This window comes from Episyrphus balteatus, chromosome 2 (assembly GCF_945859705.1).
Source record: "Episyrphus balteatus chromosome 2, idEpiBalt1.1, whole genome shotgun sequence".
Taxonomy (NCBI): domain Eukaryota; kingdom Metazoa; phylum Arthropoda; class Insecta; order Diptera; family Syrphidae; genus Episyrphus; species Episyrphus balteatus.
In genome coordinates, this window is record NC_079135.1 from 51709935 (window position 1) to 51736475 (window position 26541).

The 26541-nt window shown below is 31.2% G+C and overlaps 1 protein-coding gene across 1 annotated transcript in view; it reads right to left on the reverse strand.

Moving 5' to 3' along the window:
- Positions 1 to 26541, reverse strand: part of LOC129912341 (protein trachealess) — an 81350-nt gene that overhangs the window by 41485 nt on the left and 13324 nt on the right. The window contains exons 2-3 of the mRNA XM_055990555.1: positions 10166 to 10195; positions 3713 to 3760 (exon numbers count right to left, since the gene is read on the reverse strand). Coding sequence (XP_055846530.1) covers positions 3713 to 3753 — 41 coding nt within the window. The 5' untranslated portion in view covers positions 3754 to 3760; positions 10166 to 10195. The remainder of the gene's footprint in view (positions 1 to 3712; positions 3761 to 10165; positions 10196 to 26541) is intronic.

Below are 26541 nucleotides of genomic sequence, written 5' to 3' on the forward strand. Positions count from 1 at the left end.
AAAAGCGAGCAGAGTACACACCGGCCGGCAAGCCGGTGAACGGACCGAGATGTGAATCTTTATTGGATGCAGTATACGACACAGATTAATATAATTAATAACCGGGTTTTCCATTGAACTTCAGATACTTGAAATACTTATTCTGATTTAATTAATTCAGTGCATTCAGTGATGATGCAGTGCGGTTGATGTTATTTTTCGTTATGTTTTTTTTTTATAAGTTAGTCCCAGAAGGAAAGAGGACTTTGTTGGTACACCAGACTCATCAAAGTTTGCAACCGAACACAAGCAACTACAAAAGAAAAAATAAAAACAATATCTTCTAATATATTTCTTTACTAATAATTAACAAATCCAATTAGCTATATATTTGTGTTGTTATTCTTTAGCGTTTTACAATCAGGCTACAGTCGTCCATCCGATCTCGCATTGATCAGCACAAAACGGAGTCGAAACGACTACACGGGGAGAAATTTTACATGAACTACAACCACTAAAAAATTTTGTTTTTTTTTTTTTTCTCTAGGTCAGTTTTATCTACTTACAACTCAAATTTTTTAAGAAAACCTTGAACATCATGAAGATCAAAAAATGATCACACAAAATATTTTGTTGTGTCGGCAAAAAAAATTTTATATTGACTTTTTAAGTTCTTCTATAGAAAAAAAGTGGTTGTCTGTAAAGCCGGTTTACGGACGATGATTTTACGTGATAACGTCCGTCGTCGTCAATAGAAGCGTTTATTTATTTCAAACAATCATAATTTACAAGAAAAAGCTAAAAAAAAAATTACCTTTTTTTTCATTTCTCATCATATTAATTTTTACTTGCGATTATAGGTATTTTATTTAAAAAGCTTACAAAAACAATTATACCATTAAAAAGCCAAATATTTTTTTTAAGTATTTTAAGTATTAAAATAATTTATTATAAACAATCATTTCTGAAAAAAAGTGAAAAAATCACTTCCATCACCCAAAAATTCATTTTTTATATAAAAACCTGTAATAAATTTTATACCATCAGAAAGCTTATTATTTTAGCTCAAAATATTTATAACGCCAATGTATGTGCTACGTCTACAAAAAGAGCTATAGAATTTTTTGAACCCAATCAGTTTTCATAAAAAAAAAAGCAAAAAAAAAAACATATAATTTTATCTTCTCACGTTAACGTTATTGAATCAATTTTTTTCAATGACAACCTATACAAAATTTTATATGACGTTTGAATCGTATTTCTACGATGCTTACAAGAAAAGTTAGAATTTTTTAAAGCCAACCACGTCGAAATTTCAAACTAAAAATACGGTACTTCCCACACTGGTGGCTGGTCATGGGCAACAGATCTCCACAGGTGTTTTGAGGTATTTCGCAAGTTTTATAATTTAACATTGTGTAGCTTGTAGTGAATGTACCGTTATGTCAATTATATCAAATGTTATATCAAATGAAAGGTAATATTATCAGCATGCTCAATAAAGTTAAATTAAATTTATATCTGCTCTAGATCAAAAGAAAGAACATGTTGAAAAATAGAACTTTATTTTACCGTTATCTCAAAATTGTGACTACAAAAGTGATTGAAATTTTGTACAAATATAGCCCTTCCTATTATCTATTTATAATATAAATTTCATTCATTTAGCTGTTGAAAAAAAAGACGATACAAATAAAAAACGGTAAAAAACTTAGGACAAAAAAACTTGTTTCTCCCGTTATTCAGTTAAAAATTATTTTAAAATATCAAAAGCATGCGTGCGCACGGTTATAGACTACATGTTCTATAAGTTTTGCGATTTTTTTAACGCTACGAAAAATTAAAAAAATTAAAACTCACTCAAAAATACTCCGAAAAAAGTAGGTGTTTTTCAAAAATTCATATTTCGAAACTCAGAGACTTATGTCGTTTTCGATTGGCTCTCCGGAAGCGTCCGGAATCATTCAGAAGCCTTCTGAAAGTGTTTTATTCGCACGAATTTGACAGCTAGAACGCTTCTGAGAAGAGAAATTCTCTTCTCGATTTCAAATCAGAATTCAAATCAGAAATTCACTCACATGTCAAAAAAAAACTCAATCACTGTTTTTTGTTTTTCATTTAACAATTTATTGTTTTCTGAAATTTAAATTAATTCCAAATCAAAAACTGATGCAATAATGGATAAATTACCATTTTCTTCGAATATTAGTTTATAATTTTCTAATTCTAACGCCATGACTTTCATTTGCAAGAAAAAAAAATGTTTTTAAAAATTAAAAATATTTGACATTTGAAATTTCACAGAAATAAAAAAAATAGAATTGAGTGGAAGCGATTTGACCTGTTCCATTCGATTTTAGAATGAGTCAATTCTTGAGTGAAACCAATCGAAAACGACATTAAAAATAAATCCGTATTAGACTCCTAGTTTTTTTTTTTTATTATTTTCCGAATAACGTTTTTTAAATTTTCAAAAAAAAATTAACCTACATATTATAATCACTACTTTGTCAAAGGTCTACCTCATGTTTTAGTTTTAGAAAACTATTTATTACTTGGTTTTGAAGTTTAAAAAAAAATTTTTTCAATACCATTTTCAGTCTTGCAATAAATTTATCTACCGATTTTAAAAAAATTAACTCCTTACATTGTCGCGTTTAGAAAATAGCCAATTCTTTGCAATTTTGTGTTACCTCTTTTTACCCTATTAAATGACGGAATTTTTAAAAATCTGTCATTTGTATTCAACTTTTGGATATTACCTATCTTTCAAAAAAGCTATAAAAGACATTTGTATCTCTAATAGTTTAATTTTAATTTTGAATTGAAATTTTTGCAGCACTGCGAAAAAATTTCAAGTGGAACGGGAGAAAATGGCGTCACTTTTTTGTGGTGGCTGCCATGGTTCATCGATCTATAAGACGTTATCACGTCAAAAAAATGTTACGCATACACAACAGTGAACGATTTTATTTCAAAAGATGTATTTTTCTTTCATTTTTATTTTTAAGACATGACAGTTAGAAAGACCGTTAAATAAGTAACCTGTAAAAATATGTTTTTTTTTTTTTTTAATTAATTAGTATAAATTTTGGTTAGTATTTACAGATATGTATCTCATCTGAACTACATCGATTTGGAAAGTGTTCTTCTTAAAAACAGGACAAAGCTGAGAAGACACGAGTTTCAGAAATTGCATTAAAAATAAATTTCTCCTGTGCGCACGAAAAGAGTTTGAGAAATCACTTGCTTAAATCTAAATTTTATTGAAATTTTAATGTAAATCCAAAAACTGGTAGAAAATGAAAAATAATGGTTATGCAACAGTTAAATTTTTGTTGTAATTTGTCCCTCTAAGTTTATCTACACCGCGTTCCACCATGTTTAAGCCCACGGAGTAAATATTTCACTATTTTTAACCATGAACATTGCACTTAGTACGTTCAGAGGTGACTCTAATTATTGAGTAGCTATAATACTTCAAAAAGCTGCTTTACAAAATTTTTATATACATGTGTTCTTTTTTTCACCTTTCAATGTTATCCTTCTTTACTTTGTTTCAATTGTTAATTATATCCTACTATTTCATACCAAACATAATTGTATCAAAGCATTTTTTTCGGTGCACAATGTTATTGATCATTTCGTTGATGACAGAAAATACACAGAAAACTTAAATTATGGTAACTAATTCATGTGGTAAAGAAATCGTCGGTACACCATTAGCACTTACCGCGCATTCACCGATGACTGTGCAGCTCCCATCTCGTCCATGGATTTTCTATAAAGAAACCGAAAAGAAAAAGGTGAGCACAAAAAACAAGAACAGCAAGACAAATACAAAACACAAAAAAAAAACAGAAGAAATAAACAGAAAAATTATAATAAAAAGAAACGAAATAAAATAATAACGAATACAAAAAATAACAAATTCAATTAGCCGAGGAATTTTCTTTTTAGAAAGTGCGAATCGAATTTACGGTAGAAATTGAATTACAATTTCAAGCTGATGTACTATGTCTTCTTTATTTATATATTTTTTTTTTTGTTTCTTATTTAATTATAGTAATGTTTTAATCTTGAAGTGAAGGTTTTTTTTAACAGTAAACTGAATTTTATATGTAGGTATACATTTATCTTGAAAAAGACATTTTTATAGTGTTAAATTGTGTCTTTTGTTCTTTAAAAAAGAGGATTGGGAGATATAACTCAACTTCTTGAATAAATAAGATTTTTGATCCTGAAGGTCTACCAGACGTAACGAGTGTATACTAGTGAATCCGCTATCGCAAGCGGTTGCTAGTCGCTAGTTGTTGCGGTGAAATAAGATTTAATTCACCGGCACACAAAATAAAAAAAGTGTCATGTACCAGGAACCAGACCTATCTTTCTATATGTTTTTAGGCACGCTGAATCCGAATTTCAAGTCCGTTTGGCCCGGTCACCCTCCAGTTTTGTGCTTTGACTGCATTTTGTTTGGATTTTTATGACTTTTTTGGAGTTTTTTGTATTTTTCTCAAAACTGAAGGGTGTTCGGGCAAAACAGACTTAAAATTCGAATTTAGCGAGTCCAAAAACATATAGAAAGATAGGTCTGGTTCCTGGTACATGGAACTTTTTTTTTTGTGTACCGGGGATGAAAGCGAAATTTCGCGACAGTGCCAGCACACCAAAAAAAAAGTTGTATGTACCAGGAACAAGACATATCTTTCTATATGTTTTTGGACTCTTTAAATCCGAATTTCAAGTCCGTTTTGCCGAAAAATTTTGAGAAAAATGTAAAAAAGACCCCAAAAAAGGCAAAGGTTTTTTGCATTTAACTCAAAACTGGAGGGTGACAGGGCCAAACGGACTTGAAATTCGAATTCAGCGTGCCCAAAAACATATAGAAAGAAAGGTCTGGTTCCTGGTACATGACACTTTTTTTATTTTGTATGCCGGTGTTATGAATGATGAAATAATGAAGATAGGTTTAATGCGTTCATAATTGCCCTGAGAAACTTCAATATATGTGCCCATAATTATGAAAGTGGACTAAGTCACTTTTTGCATTGTTCGAAGAAAAGCTTACTTAATAATTTTATTATAACGATTCAATTGTTTTTCTTTTTTGAAACCACTGAAGGAGCAATAAAGAAGTTTATTTACTGCAGTTTGGCTTTGAAATTAACTTTACCCCTTAAATTATAATTATTTTTAGGCTAGGTTTAATGCTTTTTTTAGGAGTGACTTTGTCCACTTTAATAATTAAGGGCACATATCATTGTAGCGTATGCAGTCCTTTTACTTAAATAAGCAATATTTATGATTTGTGTTTTAAATGAATGGGAAGTTTTTTTTCACAATGATAACAAGAAACATAAAATATTTTTGCCTCTCATAGTAGCTGTTACTTGGGTAACTATATGTTCATTAGAAAAAGCTGTTTGCATTGGCCTAAGAGAATTCAGGCGCAAAAGCTATTTGCGATTCACAGAATACCTACCCATCAGTTCACCGTCGAGTCCAATTTCGGAAGTAACGCAAAATACAAAGATTTTTGTTTCCTGCCTTAGTACACGAATGTGAAAAATGTAACCTATCTCAGTTTTTGCATCACAAAAAAAAAATTTTTTATATACGACATTAATTGAAATCAAGATCACAGTGTTCGTTTCCGAGAAAAAAAAAAAACTTTTACATTTTATTACAACAGAAAGAAATGCATGTCTGATTGACATCTTGAGTTTGATTGTTTTAAGAATACTAAACTTGAACTGCAGAACCTTTGTATATAGGAAGTAATTTAAAAAAAAAAACAAATTATTTAAGTTCGCTTCTCAGCTCTTTTGTTTAAAAGAACAGAACTCAATACGATCTTTAAGAAATAGAGAAGATTTTGAAAAAAGCGAATATTGCAGTTGAATTGATTTAGGACAAGAATGCAAAACGATTGCTCGCTGAGGCCCAAATCTATTGTAGCGTCACCGCCGAAGCAAAGTGGGGCGAATGTACGGAAAATGGGCATTTTTTATATCTTGTATTTAAGTGGCTGAAGCTATGCAAAGTTGCATTAAGACGTCTATTTACACCTTCATGTATGAATAAAACATGAAAACCAAATAAATGGAAAAGTTTTAGCAAAGAAATTCAGTTTTATTTAATTATTAATTAAAAGAGTTGAGCAGCGAACTTTTTTTTTTAGGATTTTCTGTTATTGTTATATTTGTCCCTTCTTTTCGTTAATTTTAATTTATGAAAAACAGAACAAAAGCATTGATATTAAAACATTATAATTTGAATACACAAACAAAAAAGAAAATAATATATCAAAGAAACAAAACATTTTATTCGGTGTCGATTTCAGAGTTGTTACTTAAGTCAACCGAGTTAAGTTCTTTCTGACAACTAAGAGCTGTATAGTTTTTTGATAAATATTAGTATATATCTCGATCATAATTTGATGTAATGTAAACTTTTTGACCGAAAATTGGACAACTGCCAAATATTTTTGCATTTTTATAGATTTGAATCCCATCATTTTTGATTAAACTGGTAAAGTGTTGTAAAAACTATTGGTTTAAAGAGGATTTTTTTTGAGTACAGCTTAAGTTATATTCAGAGTTTAGCCATTATGCATTAGTGCTCATGAACCGATTGAGTCTTCTAGAAGACTGCTCCAAATTCTTCTTAACCTTGAAGCAATAAAATTTATCAACTTCTTTTATTTGAGCTTCCACCTCTTCTGTTGACTCTTCTAAACCAAGAAGTTATTGATTTTCTAAACTCACGTTATCAAATAAGTTTGTTTTCGCACTATCCAGACAAGTTTCTAAAATTTAGCCATTTTTGATACGGGGTGTTGAACCCAAAAAACGTGATTTTAGGTATTTGCCGCAAAATTGCAGCAAGATTTTTTTCTTGATTCATTTAGAGGACACTTAACTGAGTATAAAACCCTGAAAACCTCACACCTTTTAGGTGTAAAAAAGAAAATCTTACTTAAAGTCAAAAAAAATTTTTTTTTTCTATCACACTCGGAAATCAGGAATAAAAATAAAAAACAACAAAAATAAGTTTTCTTCTTACTAAATATTATTAAATTAAATTTTTACTTCACACAAAACTTTGGGAGTAATACAAATTCCAATTAAAACCACCTGATTTTTCAACACGAAAAAAAAAACTAAACTTGACAATGTTTGCCGCTCTATAACTTTTACACTAATTGGTCAATAAATAATTTTGATGCAGTTAGAACCTAAATATATTTGGGATGACTTAGAAATCACTCAAAAGTCCCGCAATAATATTCGATTTTTTTTATTGCTATGCGCCGTCCCACTAATCGACGACACCGCCACCTTAAGGCACTGGTTACACCCTAAGTTAAAAGAGTTAAATTTAAAAATTAAAACTTGATTCTTTATTTGAAATGTAATGATTATTTTACAACAATAAATTTAAATAAATAAATAAGAAAATAAATCTACGCGTTTCGGATTGTTACTCCATCATCGGGCTTTTAATGAAATTAACATTAATTAATGAAATTAAAATTAAAAGCCCGATGATGGAGTAAAAATCCGAAACGCGTAGCACGGGTCGTTTGAACGCGACACTACTCGAAGTGTCTTGCACTCCATATGTTTTGATGCAGAAATGTTCCTTGGGGTCTAAATAGTAAGAAAAAAGCTTTTTTAAAATTTTCTATCGAGCTATTCGTTTTTTATGAGCTTAATAAGTTATGAAAAAACGTACTTTTACGTACTTTTTCACACGTTTTTGTTAATAACTCTGTTAATAATAATAGTAGAAACTCAAATAATGGCTCTATTTTTAGAAAAAATATAGCCATTATTATGTTCGTTTGGGTTTCATGGCAAATCGCTAAAAATGTTTGCATTCCTTTAAGTTTTTTGGTTACTCAAAAATTTTCTTACCCATAAACTAACCAAAAAACTTAAAGGGATGCAAAAATTTTAAGCGATTTGCCATGAAACCCAAACGAACATAAGATTTTTTTCATAGAGAATATTCACCAAACATGTTGAATTGATTTTAAGATTTTTCGGAGAAGAAAAGCGATATCGAAATGATTTAAACGGATTTTAAAAGAAGAAACTTAGTTCTTTAAGAAACCACTACAAATGTAATTATAAAAAATTATCACGCAAGATGACATAACCTCAAAAACTGTTAAAAAAGGGTATTTTTGATTTTCTAACGGTAATATCTCAAAAACTTGATATGATGAAATTTTTTTGACTTCGGATTCGTTTTCAGCATACGAAAAACCATTAGAAAAGTACACCCCGACTTCTATAAAAAAAAACTTTTTGATTAGTGAAATCGAATTGGGCAGAAAAAATGAACGGACTTAGATTCGAATATCTGAAGATCTAAAAATGCCACTAATTTGATTCAAATGCCGTTAAAAAGAGGCATATTTCTTCTAAAAATAGAGCCATTATTTGAGTTTCTACTATTATTATTAACAGAGTTATTAACAAAAACGTGTGAAAAAGTACGTAAAAGTACGTTTTTTCATAACTTATTAGGCTCATAAAAAACGAATAGCTCGATAGAAAATTTTAAAAAAGCTTTTTTCTTACTATTTAGACCCCAAGGAACATTTCTGCATCAAAACATATGGAGTGCAAGACACTTCGAGTAGTGTCGCGTTCAAACGACCCGTGGTAGCTTTATTTATTTAAATTTATTGTTGTAAAATAATCGGTACATTTCAAATAAAGAATCAAGTTTGTATTACATTTTTACTTGCTCTATAAATCAAGTTTTTGTTTCGTATCAAAAAAATTTCGATCAATCAAAACCAACAACGTCAGTACATTTGTTCGTTTGTGCGGCCATCGGTATACTGAGCTAGTGCCTAAACAGATGGATGGATTTGCTTGAGAACTGGTAGCTACAGATGACTTTTAAGTAGTTTCCAAGACACGTTTTGTTAATTTCTTTAATATTTCCTTTTTGTTTGCTTTTAGGACATTGATTATTTCAACAATTTTATAAAAATCCATACATAATTACTCCCGAAAATTTTTGTTTTTTTTTTTACGAACTCACTATTTTATATTTCGTTGAACTTAAAAATTTGTTTTGGCTCATAAGGCAACCTACACAATTTAAAGTAATGAACGTTTTTAATTGAAGTAATTAATTAATTTTATTCATACTTCATTTCGTTTAATTCAAGTGTGAACACAATAATTAGTACCTAACCAACTTCTTGCATACTTATCATAATGTGTCTTATTTCATGCTATTATAACTTCATTTAATTTAATTGTAGTCAGATGCCAAGAAATAAACAAAGTGGCAGCTATGCTCGTCGTGACCAAGAAATGCTAACACATTATACAATTTTAACTCCCAATTAACTTGCCAAACACGCAATCACGAAACATTAGATTCATATCGAAAAAAAACAAACAAATTGAAACTAACACTCTTGTCTCGTCGTTAAGCTGTTAATTTAATGAATTAATTCCTGAGCTTTTGACAATTCCAATGTGATCGAAGTTTAAATAGTTTTTCCAAATTTCGTGCTTCCCAGGGTCATTGAAAAATCCCCACTTCCAAAATGACATAATAGGTAATTTCTATTACTTATAAAGTAACTTACTTGGTGTGAATAAAGACAAAGTTCTTGCATTTCAATTAAAGTCTAAAAAAGCGCACACTTGATCATACATAGTCTCGCGATCGCGTGTCATATGCCTTAACATTAGCACATATTTCAAATTTCGAGTAGATCTTTGAATTGCAATAAATTTATTTGAACCACACCACGACACTGCATAGCAGCTAACATCAGAGTCAGATCAGAGATACATGTTTAGTTAAACTTCCAAATTGGTCAGCACGCCATCTAACATCGATAACGCACGACAACGGCACACGCTGTCCGCACGTCGAAAATGCCATAAACAGAGTCCTGAATTCGCCTTAACTTGCGAGACAGAAAAGAAAAACGATGTTGGAGCTATGCATCTTGTAGATACAAAACGTGCATGTGTATCGTCGGCAAAACCGGTGCCTCGAAAGGAAATTACAAACTTGCGATTGCCACTCTTGGAATGCGACAAGAATTTTATTAATTTGATCGCGGAAAAGCTTTTTGTCATGTTACAACTTCTTTGTTGTCATCGTCCACTTCCACTCTCCTTTATGTCATTCCACTTACCTATCCCAGCAGAGTGCATCCTCTCGATACCTGCAAGGAAATCAGAGAAAAATCTTTGTTAAATTCGTTTGGCAAATGTATCTTAAAAAAAAAAAATGATAAGTGCCTATTTTTTATCTAAAAATGAGTTTTGCGAAAAATGCCCCAATATCGATCGACCTGTTATGGATATTTCACACAGGCCTGCCTACCGGCCGGCAGTTAAGAAACTCGATTTTGCCAAGTGGAAACAATTTACAATCCCTGTGTCTTGGAACGAGCAGAGAATTCTCTCCTCCACTGCTACAAGTTTGATGCGTGAACAACCTGAACCTCTGAGTCTGAGTCTGGTTGGGAGACAATCATTCAGTTTTGTCCGCTCGAGAGTCTACCAAAGGATGTTGCGATCGGTAACATGTTATTATATGACCACCAGATGCCAGACAATAATTATTAAAATTGTATTTTCATATTTTCGGGAATTGGAAATTTTTGGCTGGATAGGTATGTGTGCGAAATCACTTATATTGCTGTTGTCGAGATTTTCAAATATACATTTTGTGCAGACTGCAACAATTTAACGTATTTGAGAAGGCAGCAGCTTGATGGAAATGTGAAAAAAGCAATCAGTCAAGCTTGCAATTTCTGTTTCAGTACTTTCGATTAAAATATTGTTAGATAGATACTTATTTTACATACAAATAAATTCCAATATTTCTTGCAAAAATTTTCAACGAGGCATCTTCAGTGACAAATCAAGGTTCATCCCATAAACAAACGGATTCACTCTCTTTTACAAAATTATATTTGGGTTTGAATTATAATCTGGAATTGCAATTTATCAAATTTACTTCACATATTGGTTGTTTTTTGAAAAAAGAAAAAAAAAATCAGGATGAGATTAAGAAAGATGAAAAATGGAATCAAGTTCATTATATTTGCAATTAGTTAAGACTACTTGTAGAATACTAATGCAAAAAGTCAAATATAAATTAAAACACTAACACGAGAGGAATAATAATAACTACTTGAAGGATGTCGTCATCTCAACTCAAGGATCGGACAAGAGGGGATTTTTTGTTTACTGGCCGGAGGACAATATTCTGGACCACAATATTCTTTTTAAACACTACACATATTTAGAAAATTTAACGTCAACTCTGTTTTAAAGATAGCCAACAAAAATCGCTTATTTGAGAGTATTTGAAAAACAAAAATTTTAACAGATTTAATAAAATACCCCTGAAGAAGTCGAGAAATTACGACGAAACGTAGGGAGAAAGTATGAAATAAAGATTTTTATTTGCATATAAAAGGAAGTGACCAAAAAAGCCCGATTCAACATAAACATTAATAGTTCAAATAATTGGTCAAATTATCATTAATTCAAAATTCTTTTATTTCTAATACAAAATCAAGTCAAACTTGTTATGTTTTAACTTGTTATATATCAATTTATTTTACTTTACACTATTTAAAAAATAATTACTACTTGATTTTTTTTTAATATCCAACAGTTTAAAATCAAAAGTATTTTAAATTGCTGTACTGTATATAAAAAAAAACATAAAAGTTCTTAAAATTAAGTTTTCTATAAAAGGGATAGCTTTAAAAAGGTGAAAGTATTTCCACAAAAACTAAACCTTAGATCAGAGTTTTTAAATAATGATGAAAAATAATTTTCAAATAATTGAAACTCGAATTAGTGTCTTTCATTCATACACTGAGGGAAAAAATATATTGAAATTGATACGTCTTTGTTTCAGAAATGAACTAGTTTGATTTATGTTATTTTAAGATACGAAACTACCAAAAATTAACCTTTTTTCCACTTTAATTTTAAAATGTTAATCTTCTAAGCAAAACCACTCTGAATATTACTTAAATCAATGTGGTTTTCATTAATTTTACCTTGTTTCATGGTGGCTTTTATCTTAGTCAACTGCAACTATAAAAAAATATACAACTGCGAAAAAATTATTTAGAACTTGTCAAAAAAAATGCTCTTATAGTTACTTGTAGTTTTACATTATAGTACATGTCATTACCACAGAGATCAAACGAAAAACCACTCTTTGTAATGCTATGAACGGTAAAGCCCCATCTTAAAGTAACAAAGAAAGTAGGTAGAAGAAATTTCTTTTTTCTAGTTTGTATTTATAAGAACATCAATTGATAATAACGGCGCGCAGTAACACGCGGTTATGGGAAAAAACGTAGGTATTTCTAATGTCTGGCATAAATGGCGTCGATTGAACAAAAGAGCTGAGCACCGAACTTTATTTTTTACTTGCTCTACAGGGCAAGTATTGGTTTGATGTAAAAAAAAAATTAATTTGGTTTTAATCAAAACCAACATTACCATAATGGAGTAGTTCGAAAACGGGTGGACGGATTTTCTTCAAATTTGCACAGATGATTTTTATGGAATTCTGAAAGTTGTTTTTTTTTAGTTTTTTTTTATAGGTATCTCCCTTTTAAGTTTTTGTAATTTTCTCGAAAACGGCTCTAACGATTTTAAACTTTGCACACGTAATATTCAACATAATTTCAATATAACTATATTTTTGGTTTTTCTCAAAAAAACCAAATAGCCAAAAATTGTTTTTATTGGACAAAACTGTGTCTTACAAGCTCAACCAAATTTCTTTAAAATTTATAAGGAGACAGTCAGCAAAATCTAGAAGTTAACTAATATTAAAATGCTTTAAGCTGAAAGAGCAAGTACGTGCGACCGAGTCATGCATTTTATTCTTCATTTTAAAATTTATTTTGTAAAAAAGGAACTGTAAAAGTTGTCATATTAAAAAAAAACTACGTGTTCAAGGAAATGGTCAGGTTCAGAAACGTTAGGCACTAAATATTTAGGTATTTTCTCGGTCTCTGATTGGTCAGCTGTCAAAAAAAATCTTTCCAATTTAGGCAATTTTATTGGAAAGCTAACTGGAAAGTTAGGCAAGAAATTTTTCCCTAAAAGTTTAGGAAAGTTTTTTTTGTCAACATGACAGCAGATTGCTTTGAATTAAAGAATTAATTTACCAAAATTAAATTTATTTGTGTCAAAAACGAGTAAAAAGTGCATTATCGGTTATTTATTTATTTAGTACAGCTAAATACTAGCTTCAATTTACATTAATTTACAAATTTTAACAAAACATTATAACATTATATTAGGTATAAATTACAAAATCGAGTAAAAATTTGATTGAAATTTAGGAGATAAATTAAGTGATTGGTCAAATAAATTATGAAATCTATTATTGAAAACATTAAATAAACTGAACATTAAATTTAAAGGAGAAAAACGTTCGTAATTGGTACGATAGTTTGAGATTAATATACTATTGGGGACATTTCTGAAATTGCGTTGAGGAATATTAAAATTAATGCGAGACAAAAGGTGCAAAGAGTCTATTTTCCCATTAATTAATTTTACAATGAACGAAAAACATAAATAAGACCTTCTATTCTGAAGACAAGGCATGTCAATAAGTTTGAGTCTGTCTACATATTTGTCAAAAATAATTCTAATTCTTTTTTTTTAAGCAAAGGAATAGATGAATGAAGGATTTTTTATTTATATGAGGATTTAATGAAACTCACAAAGGATTGATCAAATCAGTTTCTTAAGTCACATAATCTTACTTTTCATATTTCCTTTTGTCTCCTATTCTGAATAATTTACTTTATTTTTTTTTTTTTCAAATTATGGCCTTGATTATCCTTCAACTCAGTAGTTACTCAAATTTCATTACAAACGCAAAACAAAAACAAATGTGGTATTTTCTATGTTTTTACTTAAATACTTAAAATAAAAGTTGCGCAGAAGTAATACCATTATAATATTGTGCATTTGAGTTGGATAAGTGTCTAATTCGTGTCTAAAACTTTTTTGCAGTCAATAGACGAACTCCCAAAAAAATATGCACTAAAACTATTAAAAATGGGCCTTATTTGTGGATTGTTTTTTTGTAAGTAATCTGATATTTAACTTGTACCCCAATTTTTTTAAGGATTTGTTCAAGTCATTTATCGTACATTTAAAATTTTTAATTTTATTGCCTAATTGGTTTTCCTCTAAGAAATATCCTTGAAGTGTACTACATAATATGTTCACTATATAACTATAAAGTAAAGATTTTCAAGCCCTGCATAAGTTACACCTTACACTCTTGTGCCTTTACTCAAAGAAGAGTCAACTACCTTCTGTAAGTCAACACTTTTGTTTAGAGAATACATTGCATAAAAATAGAAGCTATATCATCTTCCTTTCGATTGATTTTTGTGTAATTTTTTAATCAGCACATTTTTTTAACGAACACAATCTGCAGAGTGCTAAAACGAATCAATATCTGCCCAATTCGTATAGACATCAATCCTATGTGTTGTCGAGAAAAACTAGTCGGTGGAGGTTTAATTGCGTCCTCTGACGAGAGATAATTACTGGTAGGCCGCTCCAAAGACGGTGAAAGACGAATTTCTCGTTCTGAGATTGATCTTCAGAATTTTGTGCGTTTTCTTGTGGCGGTCACTTTCGGTCTTGTCCACATTTTATTTTGTTTTTTGCTCCTTTTTTCTTCTTCTATACTCAATTTTTGATCAACGAAATATCGATCTGCAATCTGACGAGCCAACACCATTCAACCGCCAACCGCAAAGGCTTAGGTCTGCTCCTTGTTGTGAAGATTGTCTTCATATTAGTCTCGTGTTTTTTTATTTTGTTTTTATTTTTTTCTTTCTTCAATATCGATGATGGTCTTGAGGTTCTGACGAATATAGTAGATACCTACTCGGTTGATGATGGTCAACTTTGAGTGGTCGTTTTGATGAATTCGTTCTCCCCTGCTATCAGAAGACTTCCCTGGCCTATAACCCAGCTAACAGCTGGGAGCTTCAATTTCGATAAATGCACATACATATTTATAAGGTGGTTGTGGCGGTTCTTTCGTTTTTGTTTTTATCTCAATTATTTCATCGATGAATCGAACGAAATTTGTGAAAACAAAATCAAAAGTCGATTTTGTCTTTTGGGGGACTGGGATGATGACTTGCGGGGATGGGGAAGCCCAAGTGACCGACGACGTAGGCCGTTGTCGACCTTGTGGAATTTGAAAGCGGTACACACAACATGCGCTACCTGGTCAGCAAATTGTGTTTTGAACTGATGGTGCTACTCGGATCGATACGTTTTGGTGTTGTTTTTGTCTGTTACCAACCATTACCACAAACCACGACGACTGACGACGACGTAGTCTGCTAGGTTTGGAGGTTTTTCATTCCCTGAATCTCTGTGATCGATCCGTTGACTTCTTTGATAGCTTCTTGTCGTGTTGCATTCTATTTTTTTATAAACGTACATATATATACAATTTGGTGTATTGTTGTTTGAGAATGGAACTTTAAGTAAATTCAGAAATGTCGGTTTACTTGTACCCTGGAATTTGGAACGCTTTTTCGGTGGCCAAAGATTAATCATACAAAATAAAATAAGAAAAAAAAAATCAAGAAATATTTTGTGAAAATCAAAGCTAGTGCAAGAGAACCGAAAATATAACAGCATTTTGCAAAAACAAAAAACTTCTTTTGGAAAATACTTGAGATTAGTAACGTTCATTAAAAACAAAAAAATCCAGATGTTGATTTTAATAAACTCACTTGTTATAAAAATGTGTATATATGTTGGTCACTTATAATTGAGGTAAAATTTTGTGTTAAGTTCATAACTAAACACGAAAATATACATATAAGATGCAATCCATTTGTGTCTTTTCGAAGAAGAACAAGAAATGCCCTTTCTCTTGAAAAACCTAATTTTCAGTTCGATTTACCTTTTTTGATTATGATTTTAAATCATTACCGTCACAACTCAAATAGTGTCGATTTTGAATTAAGTCGATACTTGAGTTTGCAAGATTAAGTTCTACATTCGAACCAATTGGGGTGACTCTATTTGCAAAACTCGCCGCTAAAGAGCAGAACCGCAGAATTGTAGCTATCAAATTCATCTGTTTTATAGTTTTTTGGTTTTTGAAAAAGTTATACGACGTTATTGTTTGGGTAACCGTTGTTTTTTAATTTTTGTTCCAAGCCTTGTCGGGTTTTTAAAAAATTGCCTAAGCCCATCACACGCCTTAGCTTTTTGGAACATTGCTTATGATTCACCCTGCCCATCGCAGGGTAATAAGGCCTTCTCTCAAAGAACCAAATAAGCTACAATGGTCGGAAAAAGTATTTTGACAAAATGAACATTTTTCTTACTGATGAGAACAATCTGTAACGGTTAAACATAAAATAAGGAAGTTGACGATTATTTAATAAGTATTTTATGGTGAATCTCATGATGGTCAATTTCAGTCAAATAGTTGTTATTATGCTTCGAGGCTGCATTTTTTGTATAAAAAGTGCTAATTTTTTAGGGAAAAAAGTATTTTGACAAACGTTCTTTTTCAATATTGGTAAGGTAAGGTAATGCATTTTACATGTTTCAAGCACGTATAAAACTGACAGACTTGTTAAGGCTCCGATTTGTAAAAAAGTTGGCAAAACGGCGAAACTTTACATTGGAATTAGTGCATCTTCTGTTGCAAGTCATAATTTCGGTGTGTCTGTTAAAAAATCTGTGGAGAACTGAATTTACCACGGGAAACTAAAAATTACCAAATATAAAAACACTAAAATATAACAAAAACTCTTTCCTATCTTTCTATTCCTTCTAACTAGTGCCGTGCAGTTGCATTTAAAAGACCTTAGGTTTTACAGGCATATAGTTAAATTATAAAAAAAAAAAAAAAAAAAAAAAAAATATAATTATACAATTATACTATTCAAAATTTACCATAAATGGACAAAAAATGCACTAAAAAAATTAGAAGCATTTTGAAGAATTCAACTCTCCAAAAAGCCAGAATTTGGAAATGCTATTCTTTCAGCAAAATCTTTGTTAGCAAAAGTACCCTTTGCATTGAGCTCAAAAAAGATAATTTTACCATGTTTATGGGATGATAATACAGTATTTATCTCATAAAGCAAAAATTGAAAAAAACTGAATTATCTAAGGAGCATTGGTATGCTTCTTTCATTCAAAAACAAAGTTTTATGGACCACGTTCTCACAAATTTCCATCTCAATGATCCGGGAAACGTAAAGGAACTGTTGAAGCTCCGTAAAAATTTGGTCAAGTTTGTTCCAGAAGCTGAATTCTTCGAAATGCGTCTACTTTTTTTAGTGCATTTTTTTTCATTTTTTGTCCATTTAAGGTAAATTTTGAATAGTATAATTGTATATATATATATTTTTGTGTTTTCATATTTGGTAATTTTTAGTTTCCCGTGATAAATTCAGTTCTCCACAGATTTTTTTAACAGACACACCGAAATTATGACTTGCAACAGAAGATGCACTAATTTCAATGCTAAGTTCCTCCGTTTTGCCCAATTTTTTTTTACAAATCGGGGCCTTTACAAGTCTGTCAGTTTTATACGTTCTTGAAACACGTAAAATGCATTACCTTACCTTACCAACGTTGAAATAGAACGTTTGTCAAAATATTTTTCCCTCAAAAATTAGTACTTTTTATACAAATAATGCAGCCTCGAAGCATAATACCAACTATATGACTGACATTGACCATCATGAGATTCACCATAATGTTCATACCTAATAAATAACCGTCAACTTCCTTATTTTATGTTTAACCGTTACAGATTATTCTCATCAGTTAGAAAAATATTCATTTTGTCAAAATACTTTTTCCGACTGTTGTATGTACACTAGGCGTTCGTTATTTTTGAATCAAGTTCCTCAGTAGAAAAACTGTTTCTAAAAAATAAAAAAAAAATCCTCTATTTTTTTCAGATTTTAACAACGTTTTCAAAAAGGTACAAACCATTTCTAGGACCAGGGGTTTGGTCAGGACATGCATGTTTTTTTTTTTTTGTATTTTATTTTTCATGCTATGTGCTTTTTTTAATAGAACATGCTTGCTTTAATTAACCTAAAAAACCATGCATGCCCTGAATATAGCTTTTTGAAAACGTTGTTTAATGAAGACAAGAACCTCATCAAAAAATTTTGATTGAAGTCTTTATCTAAAAAAAATGGCCTCATAAGTCAACACATACCTATTTAAAATGATAAAAAACTTTAACCCTCTTGGGGCGCCATCTAGTGTCAAAATAAAAATCTGAAAAACGGATTTTTGATTTTTTTTTTATTATTATTTAGAAACAGTTTTTCCACTTAGGAACTTGATTCTCGAAAAAAACCTAAATAACGAACGCCCTAATGTACATATACAGTCCCTTAATTATTCTAGTCTTATCGTGTGAGGCGGATTGCTTTAAGTGAAAGGCTCTTAGGGTAATTTTCGGTCCAGTGTGCAGAGTCAGGTAGAAAACATGCAACCACGAGGTGTACGGGCATTATAGCGTTCATAGCTGGGTCATGTGGAGCGTATAAACCGACGCACATAGGGGTATTTACTTTCAAAAACCGCTCATGAGAATTTTTTTCGCTTAATAATACTTGACTAAAACCACTGATTAACAGTAATAAGGCTTTTTTCTAATGAATTTAGATATATAAAAAAAGTATTTTTGATTTGTAGGTATACATACACTGAAACAAGAAAATTGTGAATTCTGATATTTTTCAATATCAATAAATAGTTGATAGTTAAAATGTCACGGTTATGCTATTTGTTTAATTGATAATAAAATATGAATTCGTCAAAATTTTTTTTTTTAAATTAAAACAGGCACATGAAAGACGATAAAAGCTAGACGGGCATTAACGGACAGACATTTTTTTTTTTTTGCTTTTTGAAATCTTCCTCTTCAATATGATAGATACCAAAAATTTTACCGAATAACACCGAATGATTTCACAAAAGGTCCATTAAAAAAGCAGAAAAAAATAAAAAAATGCCTTTCTACTTACATTTAAAATAAATTTATTTTACAATAAATTAAAGCTTCAAATGCAATGAATATATTCGAAATGGTAACGGAGTTACGAATAACAGAGTTACGCGCGACAGAGTTACGGCCGTCAAAGTTACGCGAAACCGAAGTTACGAAAAACTAGAGTTACGAATTCTAAAGTTATGTTAAGCTATGACATGTGATTTTTGGGTTGGCAACAATTGCGAGGAACGATATGGAATTATGGAAACATAAATAAGAGAATATCGATACGTAGGTGCAATATTAATTGGACAAATAAGAAGTTAATATCAATTATGTCCCCCAAACTTACATAAGTATACTTATGTTTTTTTTTTTATTTCAACGTTTTTGCGATCTTCTCACAAAAACAAAACCATATATGTATATCTATACCTATCCAATCAAAATTTTACAAGATTAAATAACACCCATTTTCGCTTTACTCATTTAGTTCTGACCAATGAGAAAAATGTTAATCTCTTGTTTGTATTTCCATAATTCCATATCGTTCCTCGCAATTGTTACCAACCCAAAAATCACATGTCATAGCTTAATATAACTTTAGAATTCGTAACTCTAGTTTTTCGTAACTTCAGTTTCGCGTAACTTTGACGCTCGTAACTCTGTCGCCCGTAACTCTGGTATTCGTAACTTCGTCGGTTTCCCAATATATTCCATATACTTCCACAACAAGAATTTCATATAATAAAATAAGAAAAAAGAATCTATTATTGCCGATGTAATTTTTCACAAAAAAAAAATGAACCAAATTAAAAGATTACAATAAATGACTTTCAACTGATGCTGTGGCTTAGTGCATGCATAAAAACAAAAACAAAAATACAGGACATTATTCCGTGGGTATTTAAGCGTAGCAAAAAAAAAAAATCGCTTCTCAACACCAAATTTTGCAAAAAAAACATACATAAATAAGCGGGTTTTGGAGGTGAATACCCCTATGTGCGACGCCACGCACCAGGCCAATTTTGCTTCTATAAAGCCTTACAAATGCCACGGTTGCTTCTGTAAAGCATTATCGAAGCAAAAATTGCTAGTAGGTAAGAAGCCAATCGAATTGTCGTATCCAACCCCGATGGGCAACGTGAAAGAGGAATATCTAATCTTAGGAGGCGCGCTCAAGTAGAGAACAATCTTCACCAACATTATATGCGCAACAGGAGAAATAAAAGACTGTTAGTAAAAGATAACTGGTTGGATGAGACTATTATTGTGTTAAGATACTATAACAAATGAGTAAGTTTCTTCATTACAAAAAAGTCTAAAATATTTGTTAAGGTTTTGTTTTCCTTCCATTCAGGAGTTTTATTTTATTACGTAGTTGTTTTTGAAAAGAGACAATATTAACATTTATTTGATTTGATTTTTAATTAGGGACACCACAATCCAATTAGATGTAAACGTTTGGCGATAAATAATAGTCAATCAATAAACTCCATATCATCATTTTCCTAATTAAATAAAACCTATTGCAAGAATGGCACTCCCTTGCTCCTTCTGATGAGTGCAATTCCATACTCATACTGATATTGATCGTATGAAATGAACGCAGATTGCTACAATAGCAAACCATCAGCCGATTATTTGCAGATTTTCCAATCCAATTGGTCACTCATGCCCAAAGAAGGTCTTTTGTGACGATCCAAAGTTAATCATCCATCCTCTCCACTCATAGATACGCGCGACAACCATGACAGTTCCTTTGACGCAGGTGATCAAACTTCCGTCGCCACCGATCAATTTCACTGGTTCAGTGGCCTCTGGGGGAAATTCTGTGTAGCTGTATGACATGGAAATGTCATCTATCGCAATCCACTGCGCTGCCGCGCCGTCGCGTCGGTCATCGCCAGCACTGCGCTGTACCGATCACAAGATCGCACAAAAAACTTCTCACAAGTATAGTGTTTGCATTTGTGACTTTGCTTATGATTGACAATTGGCTGGTAACATACTGTCACGAAGGCGATCGGTCATCGGCATACCGCGCAGTGTTTGCAGCGAGCAATGCAAACAAAACAGACAAAAAAACTCAGTCAATATCGTTGTCCGCTTTGTAGTCCCCAATGTATTGAGTCAACCAAATCCCCGTTTAGGCATCAAATTGTGCACAAAAAGTATACGCACGGCCATTACACTTCACAGTGAGCAGCCGTCTTGATCGGTCCGTGATGACGTTGCAACTAGACAAAACGTCAACCTAATAATTTGTTGAGCGAACAACATAAAACAAAGGACGACGACAACGACAACGACGACTGACGGACGAAACAAATATTATTAACTACCCATCACGCGGACAGCATTGCCGTTCCCGATGTACCCGATCACATCCCAATCCCGCCGATTCCGATCACTATCCCTATCCTGGGTCGTATAGTCGCTGCATGAGCCGCATCCAAGCTCCAAGGTAATTATGTAGAACAATGCTGGGTTATTTCAGCGTTCATACCCAATTAGTCGCATAGCGCGACTGCGTAAAAAGTTGCACAAATCCATAAATAACCAGTGAGCAGGCTTTGCAGAACAGCAGGACTGTGTCGGCACCGCGCGTTGTCGCATGTCTACCGGTATTCGAATCTATGTGTAGCTACAGGCACAGACACTTGTTTCTATGTGTACTTGCTTCTGGTATGTTGGGGCTCACAGGTCTGATATGACGGAGATGTGATGATGGAGACGCTGTTCATGTTGATGATTACAATTGGGGATTGACCAGGGTCGCATTTGATATTCAAAAGAGTTTAAGTTAAAACCTTTTTATAGAAACTTATGATATTTTACTTTCTTGCAAATTTAGTTCTCCCAGGAATAAATTGGATCAATAAGTAGCTTAATATTAGAAAATGACCTATATCCGCTTTAGAAGTGACTATAAGTTTTCCCTCTTATGACCTGTGAATACAAATTCAAAGCATAGCCTCGATTAAGCTGCCGAAGCTATGAAATCCGGTCCTGCATTAAAGGAAGCCTCCGGTAAAGTAAGGGAATAGAAGGTAATCTAAAGATCGATTGCGAATCCATATGACTTTCGTAGATCAACTTGTTGGCTATCATAGATGAACTCTTTGGAAGGAGTTCTGAGAGGGTTTTGCACAGTGTGGAACATAGTCGAGTGCGGTGGTAAGCACAGTTTCAACATGTGTCTACATAATTTTCCATGTGTTCGAAGGTTTTGCAGTTTTTTTTTCGTTTTTGTTTTTTGTTTTTTTAGTTTAGGTTCGCTGTGGCGTGTTGTTATGATTTTTTTTTTGTTTTTCTGGTCCGCATTCGGCTCGTCCGATTGTCGTTTCTGATGTGTTGGCTGTTGTTTACGGGAGACGCAGCCAGCAGTAGAGTACGCATTTGTGGACGCACAGAGCCCCATTAAGATGACAGAAGTGATTTTTTGTCGAATCTGATGAAATTTTTCTTAACAGGTTATAAAACACCGTAAACATGGGTTTAGCTCGAGCAGCACATAATGTTTCGATTGGGTGTAACAAAAAAAACTCGGTGATGGACAAAAGGAAGGAGCATTAAATGCACTCCTTAATATCCCCAAACGAATCGATTAAATTCAAAGATCCGTGTCCCATTGGGAGACATGATGTTATAAATTGTATACAGACCTAGTGGTGAAATGTGAAGCATTTGGCAATGTACGAGTACCAACTATGTTTCTGTTTTATTTTGTTGTGGATATATCATTGGAAGATGTTTCATATTTGTATTGTTGGAAATTTTGCTAATGATAGATGAAGGGTTTTTTAAATCCATTTTAAGAAGACAAAGGGACAGAATAATTTGTCTGATCTTTGTGTCTGGTATAGAAAATATAATTTGGTCTGAAGTAGCTATAGTTTTGGAGTAAAAAACTAAAGTTCTTGTTAAAATTCTAGGAATATTTTGTGCCTTAAGGTGTTTATGTCAATCTTTTTTTTTCATTTTTGGATGATTTGAAATAATGGTTTATGGCAAAGCAAATAAGTTTTTATGAGTGAACCAACAAAAAAAAGTATATTAAATGGCCTTAAGAAAATCGTCTTGAACAATTTTCACATCTCCTAAAATCTCGTAATCCATTTGGAATTATTTAAACTTTTTATGCTTCTGTAATCAATAGCTTCAGAATGGAGCAACAAGGCGAAACATAGTCTATGTCATTTATAGCCTCATTTGATTATATTTTATACGGTGATAAAAAGATCATATTCAATATGATTCAATTTGAAAACAGTATTTAAGCTAGAAATTAAGCTTAAATGATTTAAAAATGTGTTCGATCTTAGATTTCTGTATAACTATTCATATTTAATGAATGAATGTGCAAAACCGGTTAAACGCAATTAAAGAACTATTATGTATTATGCAATTTATTGGATTTTTTAAGTTCCTAATCAATTTCACGAAAAAATTGACTATTTTTCGGTGATATTGTTTCAAGGCAAATATCGAAAGTATGAAACAATTAGAAACAACAATAGAGATATTTTTGACGTGATTACGTCTTATAAATCTTATAAATCTTTTAAATGACAGCATCCACGATAAAGTGACGCCATTTTCTCCCGTTGCAACTGTAATTTTTAGGAGTGCGGCAAAAATTTCAATTAAAAATTAAAAATAAACTATTGGAGATACACAAAGTGAAAAAATAATGAAAATTATTTTTATGTTTAAGCGGAGTGATTGAATATAATTCAATTAAAAAGTTTAAGTGACCTCAACTCCATATGCGTTTCGCCCAGGTATGACAGTAGGCTCATCAGTTAGATGCTGTCATACCCACGTAACCATGTTCCCCTAAAATATTAAAATTCACAGTCTATTCAGGTTGTGATTTTTATAAGTGTCTGTATTCATGGACCAAAATTTTGCGTCTTAGTAAGGGTATGACAGCATCTAACTGATGAGCCCACTGTCATACCTGGGCGAAACGCATATGGAGTTGAGGTCACTTAAGCTTTTTAATTGTATTGGAGATACAAAGATTTTTTAAAGCTTATTTGAAAGATAATAACTTAAAATTGAATACAATTGAAAAATAGAATTTTAAAAATTCTAACAGTTATTTCCTAAATGCGACGTTATAAATTTATTTAACGATAGATAAATTTATTGTTAGACTGGAAATATTATTAAAAAAATTCTAAAAAATTTAAAAACCAAGTTATAAATGGTTTTTAAAAACTAAAACGTTTATGGCTGTGCGCATATGCAAAAAATTGGTATTATTAAATGATTTTTGAACGAAAAACGGGAAAAAAACAATTTTTTTTTGAACGTTTTTAACCGTTTTTTATTTTTATCTTTTTTTCTTCAACAGAAAAATGAATGAAATTTATATTGTCATAGAAAAAAATTGATTTAATGGCGTGAGAAGATAAAAATAAATGATTTTTTTGCTTTTCTCATGAAAAATTATTGTTTTTAATAAATTATTTTTATAGGTACCTTTTACTCATTGTAAAAATTTAAGTACGGCTTTATTCTTCAGATAAAATATTAAACTTTTTAATGGCGTAATTTTTTGTAAGGTTTTCAAATAAAATAAAATGCACGACTGGGTCGGACGAACTTGCTTTTGGAGTTAAAGTTGCTTAAATTTTTAAGACTTTTTATATAGAAATTTGGAAAAAAAAAATAAAATTCGTTTAAAAAAAAAATAAAATAAAATCTGAAATTGAATTGCCCTATAAAACAAGTATGCAGTTTTGATTGATATATTAACGTGCATTTTTAGAAAAAAAATTTCAAAATCGTTAGAGCCGTTTTTAAAAAAAAACAATTTTTTCATAAATAATTTTTTGGAAAAAAAGTTTTAAAATTAAATTGTAATGCCATTTTGTAGAAATAACTAATCAACAAAATTTCAAAAAAATTCAATGTCCCGTTTTCGAAAATTTGATTTTTCAAAAAAAAATTTCAAAAGTTTTTTAAAAATCCAAAAATTATATTTTTGGAAATTTTATTTTTGGTTTATATTTAAATTATATGAATGCTTCTTCACTAAAAGTTTCGTTGAAATCGAAGAAGAAGTTTCGGAGATATTCGAATTTAAAAAAAAACGGTTCTATGGCAGGTGCCGTTAATAATGATTTAAAAAAAAAAATTTTCATTGAAATATAGACCTTAGCTTAAAACTAACATTTGAATTTTTTAAATCGGTATATGACAAGTACCGTTATTTTTGGTCCAAAAAAATTAATTCCAAAAAAACAGACAGACAGACAGACGGACTTCCGGGACCCACTTTTTTGGCATTGTCTACCATCGTAATGTCATGGAAAAATGTTATCTCAATTTTTCTTTTTTTGTACGAATTTCTTAGCTTTTTCTAGTAAATTATTATGATAGGATTCAAAAAGTTATTCCGTTTTTCTTCAAAACATACAGATATTAATATGTAAGGTCTTAAGCTTAAGTTCTTAACTACCTATAAGATTTATTATCTTATAGTTTTTTTTATAAAAAAGTTGACAAATAAATAATTGTTAGAACATTTTTTAAACAAAAGCACACATGACATCATCACGTAAAATCATCGTCCGTAAACCAGTTTTACAGACAACCACTTTTTTGCAAAGCTAGCCGCAGTGCTAGAATTTATACGAACAAACCTGCGTGTTGTTTTTTGTAATATACCAAAATTCCAACTGGGTAGGGGAGAGTGGGGCCAAATGTAACACTTTTTTCTAAAATCGATGGTTCTCCTACAAATTTGAAAGTGGGTCAACCTGACCTTTTTTAAATTAAAGACTCATGTTTTAGCTAAAAGATCCATCATAAAAATTTAGCAAAACATAACGGTAATGTTGAAAAATAAAGCTTCCAAAAAAAAAATCGTGTTGTTTCAACTTACCCCACATACGGGGCAAAGTGTAACACATACCGGGGTAGGTTGTATTAAGTACTATAAAATAAGAGAAAAATACCTTTATTTGTTTATATTTATTTATTTTTAATTAATAACAATAAAAACAAACCTCAGTCATGAAATTTTGGTGCAAATTTGTAAAAAGTGGAGCAAATCCAAGATTTCCAGAGAAAATTTGACAGTAGTCTTAAATAAAAGTTATTCGAATTCATAAATTGTTTTATAAGCTTTATGAATTCAAGTGGTGGTTCAAAAATGTGTTTCCAATTTCAAAATAAATACAAATTCAATTACAAGCATTCATATTCAGGGTTGTTAATTATATTAAGTAAACAATTTTTCAGTATAGGTAGGTTTTTACATGGTACAACTTGCCCCGGAAAAATGTTACAACTAGCCCCAGCATGAATTTTGGCACATAAAATCAATTTTAAAAAAAAGCGAAACTGATATAGACATAACATATACACGCAATTTGAGCCAAAACACAGTTGCATATAACAAAAAAACACTTAGCACTCTATCTTTTTCGGGTAAAGAGGTAGACCAAAAATAAAATTAAAACAAAAAGTTACAAA